This window comes from Oryctolagus cuniculus, chromosome 7 (assembly GCF_051225735.1).
Source record: "Oryctolagus cuniculus isolate XC-2025 breed Fujian yellow rabbit chromosome 7, ASM5122573v1, whole genome shotgun sequence".
NCBI lineage: Eukaryota > Metazoa > Chordata > Mammalia > Lagomorpha > Leporidae > Oryctolagus > Oryctolagus cuniculus.
The window spans coordinates 149,784,491-149,793,754 of NC_142873.1; the positions used below are offsets into that span (position 1 = coordinate 149,784,491).

Consider the following 9,264-nt stretch of genomic DNA (forward strand, 5'->3'; position numbering starts at 1 on the left):
TTCTGGGGTCGTCACAAAAGGACACCGCTTTTGGGGTCCTTCATTCTGTGTGCTGTCACCATGTCCCCAGAACATGTGAGCGAATCAGTGAAGAACAGAGAAGTCTTGATGACACCCAGGTGATGAAGGCCACCAGGCACACAGCTGTGGTTCACCAACATCAGGGTTTTCTTTTAAAGACTTATTTTATTTATATGAAAGACAGATTTATGGAAGAGGTAGAGCCAGAGAGAGAAGTAGGGAGGTCTTCCATTTGCTGGTTTACTCCCCAAATGACTGCAACAGCTGGAGCTGAGCTGATCTGAAGCCAGGAGCCTCCATCAGGTCTACCACGCAGGTGAAGGGTCCCAAGGACTTGGGCCATCTTCCACTGCTTTCCCAGGCCATAGCAGAGAGCTGGATCGGAATTGGAGACATCTCAAACTGGCATGCATATGGGATGCTGGCACTGCAGGCTGTGGCCTTAACCCGCTGTGCCACAGTGCCGGCCCCCAACGTCAGGTTTATTAACTTGATTCAGCAAGGAGGACAGCGCTCAAGGAAAGGCGTGGAGTGAAACCAGAGGGAAATGATTCTCACAGGACTGGGGGGAGGACGGTACTTGGGAGACCCTGAAACGAAGCAGCACTGACAGACTCAGAGCTCACACAGCTGTGGAGAAGGTTACCACCAGGCTAGGATGAGAACCGGACCCCTTGCTCTATTCCCCTGGACACCGCAAAGGCCCGCTAAGGAGCGACGGCTGCGTTCAGGATCTCCAGGCTGCTTCTCGGCATCAGATCCGGCCCTGACTCACTGGAGCCGAGTGGGATGCTCGGTCCCTGGTCCTGGGTCGTCGGAGAGCAAAGTCTCTGTCGGTCTCTGACTTAGAGAGCAAGACTCTCTGCACTGTGTCTCTGGTGTGCACTAGCGAAAGGTGTGGCAAATGCACTTTTAATATAAGATTTATGTATTTATTTATCAGAAAGGCAGAGAGACAGAGAGAGGGAGAGACAGAGACAGGGAGAAACTTCCGCCCACTGGCTCGCACCCCTACATGAGCACAACAGCCAGCTCTGGGCCAGGCCAGAGCCAGGATCCAGGAACTCGCCCCCGGGCTCTCACAGCATGGCCGGGACTGAAGTACTTGGGCAGCATCCACCCCCTTCCCAGGTGTATCACAGGGAAGCAGGGGCCTGCTGTGGCTGAGCTGCTAAAGCCGCCACCTGTGGTGCTGGCATCCCATATGGGCGTAGTTTGAGTCCTGGCTGCTCCACTTCCAATCCAGCTCTCTGCTGTGGCCTGGGAAAGCAGTAGAAGATGGCCCAAGTCCTTAGGCCCCTCCACTCTTGTGGGAGACCTGGTTCCTGGCTTCGGGTCGGCCCAGCTCCAGCTGTTGCAGCCATCTGGGGAGAGAACCAGCAGATGCAAGACCTGCCTTCCTCTCTCTCTGCCTCTGCCTCTCTGTAACTCTGCCTTTCAAACACTAGACAAACAAATATTTAAAAAAGGAGGCATCAGGAGCTGAAGCAGCTTCAGATCACAGTGTCCACCATGGGATGTGTGCATTGTAGCAACAGAGAAGATTTCCCATCCTCCAGTCACTCCAGGTGGCTGCACTGATCAGCGCTGGGCCAGGTCAAACCATGAGCCTGGACCTCCGGCCTGGTTGCCCACCTGGGTGGGAGGGGCCAAGCACCTGGGCTTCTTCCCCTCTTTGCCCAGGCCTTCAAAGGGTGCAGGAGAAGAAGCCGCAGACCAGGACTGGAAGTGGTGCTCCTACCTGGCGGGCCAGTGCAGCAGCCACGGACTTCACAGCTGCACCCAACACTGGACTCAGAAGTTCAACTGTTAATTGCAGGAACATCAGAGCACACCAGTATCGTGTCCTTGCTGGGACATGATTTACTCTGGGGAGTTCAGGAGGAACAGGAGCTACAGGGACTGGGCTGTGTGTGTTTCTTCCGCCTGCACAGCAGAGGGCGCTCTGACCTCCAGGACTGCTTGGTGGGCTCCGCCTGTGTGCTACCCTGCACCTGTGTCCCTGTACCTGTGTGTGGCTCCTCGCCCAGCACCCAGGGTCTCCCTCGGTTGTCCCTCTCCCCTTGGACCGCCAATCCCCAGCCTGTCATGGGCACGCAGCCGGTCAGTGTTCACGGAAGGCCTGTGCCCTGCTCACTCCTCTCTAAGTGATGAACACTTCAGAGCAGGACCCACGTGCCCCTCCCTCTCAGCACCCCTCTCTGCTAAAAGGAACGAATGATACTGAATGAATGACCACGGCCCTCCTCCTCAGCAGCCAGTGGAAGCGGGCACCGCGATCCTCCCCACGGTCCTGTGAGCCTCCTGCGAGTGTGGCAGGTCAGCTGCTCTGTGGTTGACACCTGCACCGGAAACCTTTGCTTTGTCGGATTCTAACCTGGGTGCCCAAGGGCTCTCAGCCTCCCTGGGACTGAGTCCACTTCCACAATGAAAGTGCTGGGTGCAAAACCCCAGTCCCAGGCACGCCAAGGGGACTGTTCACCCCATCACGACTCCTTCTCCCAGGGCCAGTGCAGTCCTGGTCCTCCCAGGAGAGGGGGCTCTGGTCTCGTCGGCAAATCAGCTCTCAGATTTAGGACCAGGCCGGGGAAAGTCACTGACGGACACAGATCCACTCGGGACTTGAGAGAGCTCTTTATTCTTTACACAGGACGTGGGGTCAGCACAGGTAGCCAGGCCTTGGTCCTAGTTGTTTGCAATGGTCTGGGAAAAGACAGAACAGTGGAGTGAGGGTCACAGGTTCTGAAATCCAGTGGAACTGGGGCAGCTCCCAGCCCCCACTCACACTCCGTGCGGCCCTGGGGGAGTGACTTGCCCTCTCTAATGGGAGTGGTGATCCCAGCACTCACCCTTGGGGTCCTGATTCAACCATAACCAAGGCCCCAGCCCAGTCCTGGTGCTCATCTGGCCAGTCTATACGGTGCTCACTGCGGCCACCATGGACAACACTGACCCTCTCTGACCAGCTGTCCCCAGATGACACTAAGATGGCTCAGCTTCCCCTGGCTCTCCCAGCCTTCACCATTATTGCTCACTTCCCATCTCCCCCAGCAGGGGGCGCCATGGCCATCTGTGCTCTGTGACAAGTAAGCACACCCCTGAGAAGCCCTCCTGAGTCAGGAGGTGCAAACTCCACCCAGAGCCTGGGAATTCCTGTGGCCACACAGAGCAGAGCTCATCCCCTGCCCTCTGCCATGTCCCCAAGGTTCCTCCCCCACTGCCCTCCCAGGACCCCTGCAGCTCCTTCCAGGATCTGCCCCTCCTCCCTGAGCCCCAGCCCCTGAAGACAACCCCCACCCTGGAGCCCTCAGGCTGCCCTGTCCTCACCTCCTCAATCCAGGGAATGAAGGCCGACACTCGGGTGAACACCGTGGGCTTCTGGGGGGTGTTGCAGCCTCGGGAGGAGACAAAGCTGGTCACGCCATTGACCTCCCATTTGCAGTTCACTCCAGGGCAGTTGAGGGGTCCCCCAGAGTCACCCTGCAGCAGTCAGAGGGGACAGGGCTGAGCCGTGTCTGAGGGTCAGGAGTTGATCCTGAACTTGGGGACTGCAAACCACACCCTCAGTGTTGACCTCTGAGCCTCAGGGGCTCCTCTGAGCCGGGAGCAGGGTCTGTCCCACAGGAGCTGCTGGGGATGAGCTGGGACAGAGCTGACGTCAGCCCCACACCTGCAGAGAGGAAGCCCCGGGAGACGCTGGCTCCCACTGCTGGTGACGCAGTCACTCATGGATGTGACGCTCACGCGTGCCTCTGACACAGGGGCTCAGGGTCCCTTCAGAACACGGCGTGGGTGGCTTGGGAGGTCCTGGTGCCAGTGTCCCCTGCTGTGCTGCCGGGGCCGCCAGAGCAACAGGATGGACGGTGGCCGCCCCAGGTCAGGCGAGCCTAGAGCCAGGGCCAGGGTCAGGGCTGTCTGCACGGCACTGACCTCCCACATGTCCTGCCTGGCCTGGACCCTCCCAGGAGGCAGAGGGAATGACACCTCACTCCCCTCTATGGAGACAGAAGAGGGACCCCTGGACCATGCCCACCAGGGACGGTGCAAGGGGACTCACGTTGCAGGCAGAGCTGTCCCCGCCGCCGGCGCACACCATGGTCTCCTTCACGGAGGAGCCCCACCAGTCCTTCTGGGAGCAGTGTGCATAGTCCACCACGGGCAGCAGTGCCTGCTGGAGCTTGTTGGCCGTTTGCCCACCGGCTACGGGGACAGAGAGCAGAGAGGGGGTGCTTGAGTTAGGGCAGGGCCCCCAGAGGTGGGACACTGAGGCACCCAGCTCTCCTGCACAGGTGGGGACATCCCTCCCTCCAGTACCACCATCCTCGAGCTCCATGCCCCTCTGCACCCCTGGCCTTGGCCCCCAGCCCTGTCTTTCTGCCACTGTCCCCTGTCAGCACGTACTGATGAGACGACCCCAGCCGGTGATGTAGCATTCTGTGTCATGGGGCAGGATGTAGTCGCGGGGAGGGAGACAGGCGGGCTGGACTTCAGGTGTCAGTTCGGCGCTGTGCGACAGCTTGAGGAGGGCGATGTCATTGCTGTGGGAGGGAGGAGCACAGGGAGCCTGGTCCTCAGAGCACAGACTCCTCCCCGGCCTGTGCTCCAGGTGTTCAGCTCTGGGGGCCCCAGCTGTGCCTTTGTGCCCCAGATCCCTGCAATGGTACACCAGCCATCAAAGCACCCTGGTCCCCTAGGCCCCCACCAGCCCTTGGCCTCCATCATTGTCCTTGCGTGCACCTGCGGTCCTCACACGGCAGGGGCATCTAACACCCTAGAGTGTTATGAGGCACTGCTCGGGTGGGCACACTGGGTAAGACTACATCCCCATACAGTGCCTGGGTTCAGGTCCCATTCTAGCTTCCTGCTCATGTGCCCCCTGGAATGTAGGTGATGTTCAAGTTCCTGGATTCCTGCCTCTCACGGGGAGACCCACGTAGAGTTCTAGGATCCTGACGTGGGCCCGGCCCAGGGCTGGCTCCTGCACACATTGCTGCCTTGCTAATAAATAAGTACAAAAGGCTTAAAGCCAACCATGTGTCCCGAAGCTTTCTGTGGTCTGTCTGAGGCCTTAGGCCTGACCCTCTAACAGGGTCCCAGGGGAAGCTCCTGCCACTGCCTCTCAGACCACACCTTGGGCACCACGGCTCTGCTGCTGTCACTCGGGACATTTCGCCTGGGTCTCCCTGGTCTCCCTATGTCCCCAGGAGCCCCGCCAGGACAGGCCGTGGTCCCCATCATGGTGGCCCCTCCCTCCTGCACTGGTCCCCAGGGTTCCACCCCCTCCTGTGCTCCTCTCTCAGAAAAGGCTGAGCCATCCGGAAACACAGATGAGCACACAGGTGAGGCTGAGCAGGGCCTCCCCGCCCGTCCCTACCTCCAGGAAGCCCTGCTGCAGGTCACCTTCTGACCAAGGGGAAACTGAGGCCCAGGCAGGGCTTGACACCCAGGCCACTCAGGGAGTGACTGCCGGGGCCTGACTCCGCCCTGTGCCCCTCGTTCGTCCCCAGGGCCAGGAACCCAGCTGTGCAGGACGGACGAATGCTGACCACAGGAAACCTTGGACTTGGGGCAAGTGCCCAAGGGGTTCTGGGCTCCAGAGCCACAGAGCCCAGCAGCTGTGGGGGCTTCCTGCCTCTCCCTGACCTGCTGTCCCCTCTGCAGGGAGGGAGGTTGGTGCTGAGGGTCCCTAAGGATCTGACAAGTTTGTGGGGATTGGCCCGGGCTGCTCACCCTCCCCGCTGTCCCTGGGAGTCCCCTGTAGGTCACAGAGGCAGGAGCACAGGAGCCCGGGCCCCGGCTGGGAGCTCACTCACCCGCAGCTGAGACAGCTGGAGTTCCATTTTGGGTGCACGTAGGTAGCAGCGACACTGATGACCTGCTCGGGTCCCTCCGTCACTGTCCGGTCGTGCTCGCCCAGCACCACCCTGTATTTCCGGGAGCTCCTGGCAGGGGAAGGAGGTCATCTGAGCATGGCTGCCTGCCTCTCCCAGCCACCTGCTGGCCTGGGCGGCCTGGGTCTCCCCGCACAGGGCAAAGACCAGGGCAGGCATGGGGACAGCAGGGAAGCTCACGAGATGCAGTGGCCGGCAGTGAGAACCCAGTCACGGTCGATGAGGCTCCCGCCGCAGGTGAAGGACCAGCCCCCACTCACCTTGTACTGCAACAGGACCTGGGGTGGGAGAGAAACAGTCTAGGATTCCTAGCCCCACATTAGGATAGCTGTCTAGGGCGTGCACTGCACAACTCAAGGAGCCCCATTCACACACGAAGCCCCTCTGAGTTGGCAGTGCACAACCTGCACAGCGCTGGCCGTGATCCCACCCCTCTTCCACTGGGTCACTGTGGCTCTCCAGTCGCCCACCCCAGGGCCTGTGACCCCCGAGGACTCCAACATTCTCTGCCCTCTGGGGCCTCCCTGAACCTCTGTCTCCTGAGAACCCCTAGACCCTCTGGCCTCTCAGACCCACCCCCTTCTGCACCTCAGCTCTGCAGGCCTCTCGGGTACCCTGGGGCTCCACTCCCCCGAGTCCTCTCCTCCCTTCCGGTTCCTGCACATTCAGGGTTTCCCGATCTCCCTGGAGACCAAGGTTGACAGCTATGGCCCCCGGCCCAGGGTGCCCATGGTCTGTGCTGGACGTAAGCGTTCACGCACACAGGCCGCTCCCACACATGGACGGTCTCTGGCTGCTTTCCTGCTGCGATGGCGGGGCTGAGTCCCTGCTGGAGAACACGTGGCCCACAAGATTGCAGCACCTGCTCTCTGCCCCCTCACAGAACACGCCTGATGACCCTGCCCACGGAACGTTCTGGGCTATGGAGCGGTTCTCCTCTCTGCTGTCCACAATCGGAACCACTGCCACAGCTGGCTCTAGAACACTTGGAATGTGGCTGGCACTGAAGGACTGAAAGTGCATTATTTGATTTGATTAATTCACATTTGCACATCCCCGTGTGGCTATGGCAGCTCTGCAGCACAGCACAGCAAGCTTTGGGCTCGGTGCCACCTCCTCGGCCCTGGTGAGTCTCCCCACTCCACCTGCTCCTGACCTTAGGCCCTGTCCTGTGATCTGAGGCTCTGACAATCAGTGCCCAGCTCTGCCTGCCTGAATTCCTCTACTCCTACACCAACCCCTTGAGAGAAGCCTTCCCCGGCCCCTGATCTTGCATTTTATCTGCAAACACCCTTGTGAGATTCGTAGATGGAACTGGAAAACAGCAGGTGAAGCCGACTGTCCAGCGCTCCTAGTTCTGGGCAGCTAAGAGGAGACAGGGAAGGGGCCATGGGCCCAGGACTGGCGCCTGCAGTCAGCACCTAGGGTGGGAGTCAGTACTGTTGGCGCTGCTCTCACCTGCCAGGGCCAGCTGTGGGCTTCTGCTTCCTCGCCATTGACCACGCGGCTGGAGGGGTTGTAGAAAGGTAGGGCAGAGCCCGAGGCTGGAGAGGAGAGGAGGGGCGTCAGCCAGCCACGGGGCCCCAGCAGGAAGGAGGGCAGGCCCCACCCAGCTGTGCACAAACGGGCTGTGTGACCCCATGCAAGGCGCTTTCCCTCTCTGACCCTAAGTAGCCGCCAATGAACAGTGAGGTCTGGGGATTTTGTCACTAACTACGGTGCCTGGAGCCCCGTGAGCCCTCATGATGGCGGCTACGTCACAGCGCGTGTGAGCATTGCGTGCACACTTGATGCTGTGGTTTTGGGGCCCCGTGAATCGCCCTCATCAGAACTGGTGTTGCCCGGCTTGCAGTTTGGCTCTGTGCTCTGTGTCTCTCCAGTGCAGACCACCAGGGCCAGCAGTGAGGCCCAAGGACTTGCGTCCTGTGACCCTGTGGCTCCCAACTCAGCCCAGTGGGACCCTGGCTGTGGCAGGCATCTGGGGAGTGAACCGGAGGATAGGCGATATCTGTTGGTCCGTCTGCCCCCTGCACTTTGGAAATAAAATGCTAAGTAGCATAAGCACAGTTTTGGTTTTTTAGTTTTAAGAATGGAGGTTTTGAAGTAAGACTTCCTGGGTTCAAAGCAGCCCAGCCCCTGGTTGTAGGATGCACTACGTTCCTTCTCTGAGGGTCAGTTTCTCCATCTGTGAAATGGGAACAAGAATAGCACTGACCTCATGGAGCTGGATGAGAACTGCATGGGGTCATAGGAGACGAAGGACTTAGCATTCTGCCTGGCATCCAGTAAGCACTCGGTAAATGTTAACTATCACCATGGCTGTCAGTCAGGGAGGCTGCTCAGAGGAGGTGGCCCTGAGCTGCAGTGTAACAAGGCAGAGAGGCCAGGAAAGGCTGGGCGGGGACGTGTGAGTGGGGGATTGGAGGGTCAGCAGAGGTTTGGAAATGCCACCCCACCCAGTCTAAGCACAGAGCCAGGCTCTTCACCATGAGGCTGCGTTCACTGCCCCTACTGAGGACACCCGCCCCAGCCCTGGGTGCTGCTCCCAGTCCTCCTGAGCTGCTCCATCCCCTGCTTCCCCTCCCCCTCCTCCCCTGCACCAAGCTAAAGCCCCCACTGCTGTGCCCCAGGTGTGAGCTGAGACCCTCCTGTGGAGCAGGGGCTGGGACCCCGGGACCAGGGTGGGGAGCAGATCTCAGGGCTCCTGGCCCAGGCAGCACAGGGCACAGACCGGGCTGGGTTCTTACCAAGGGCCACCAGCAGGAGGGCGCTCAGCAGCCGGAGCATCGTGAGTGTGGAGAGAGGACGAGCGACAGAGCCCGCGTTCTAATATAGGGCGAGGCAGGCAGGGGGCTGGACTGGGCCCCTTCCCAGCACAGGTGGTGGGACACCAGGTCTCTCCCATGTCCAAGGCCACAGCCCCCACCCCCTGCAGATGGAGGCATCACAGCCAGTGGGAGAACGCCCTGTTCCCTGCCCCACGTGGCCCCACAGGTGCACTGGGAGCCCAGTGATAACAGGGACCAGCATGGAAAGTTGGCATCAGCACGCGCCACTTCCTTCCGGAAAGGACTCAGGTGCTGGACCTCGCAGCCCCGGGCTCACGGCCGCTGTGCCGCCTCCGGCTCCGGGCCCTCGGGCACGGCTTCTCCTCATCTCAGCTTTCCCTCCCCCAGTGGGAGCAACGTTGTCTCCACCTCCTGATGAGACCTTGCTGAGCACCTGCTCTCCACGGGTCAGGCTCTGCTCTGGGGGCTGCAGCCGGCACCTACTGGGCCCCGACCTCCAGAAGTTGAGTCGAGTTGGGGAGTCCACAGCGAATCGATAGAAATTCCTGAACGCTGTGCCCGGC

The 9,264-nt window shown here is 60.4% G+C and overlaps 1 protein-coding gene across 3 annotated transcripts; it reads right to left on the reverse strand.

The window, feature by feature from the left end:
- Nucleotides 1–2,567: 2,567 nt before the first annotated feature.
- Nucleotides 2,568–8,787, reverse strand: LOC100348913 (chymotrypsin-like elastase family member 3B). 3 transcript variants are annotated; one of them, XM_070076755.2, is made up of 8 exons: nucleotides 8,660–8,787; nucleotides 7,371–7,456; nucleotides 6,093–6,190; nucleotides 5,835–5,963; nucleotides 4,423–4,559; nucleotides 4,079–4,221; nucleotides 3,349–3,501; nucleotides 2,568–2,724 (listed from the first exon to the last, which is right to left on the reverse strand). In XM_070076755.2, exons 1-8 carry the CDS (start codon nucleotides 8,697–8,699, stop codon nucleotides 2,707–2,709), a joined length of 804 nt encoding a protein of 267 aa, XP_069932856.1. In that variant the 5' UTR covers nucleotides 8,700–8,787; the 3' UTR covers nucleotides 2,568–2,706. The 3 variants fall into 3 exon arrangements, with proteins under 3 accessions (XP_069932856.1, XP_089155331.1, XP_089155332.1); XM_089299205.1 differs by having other exon boundaries at nucleotides 6,173–6,190; nucleotides 8,660–8,771; XM_089299206.1 differs by lacking the exon at nucleotides 6,093–6,190 and having other exon boundaries at nucleotides 8,660–8,771.
- Between the last annotated feature and the right edge of the window lie 477 nt (nucleotides 8,788–9,264).

Bases quoted from the DNA above. Each gene is read 5' to 3' on its own strand.
- LOC100348913 (XM_070076755.2), bottom strand. From the start codon at position 8,699: ATGCTCCGGCTGCTGAGCGCCCTCCTGCTGGTGGCCCTTG. The intron at 7,457-8,659 runs GTAAGAACCCAG...TCTCCTCTCCAG, and splicing joins CCTCCTGCTGGTGGCCCTTG to CCTCGGGCTCTGCCCTACCT. The intron at 4,560-5,834 runs GTGAGTGAGCTC...TCCCTCCCACAG, and splicing joins TCCAGCTGTCTCAGCTGCGG to CAATGACATCGCCCTCCTCA.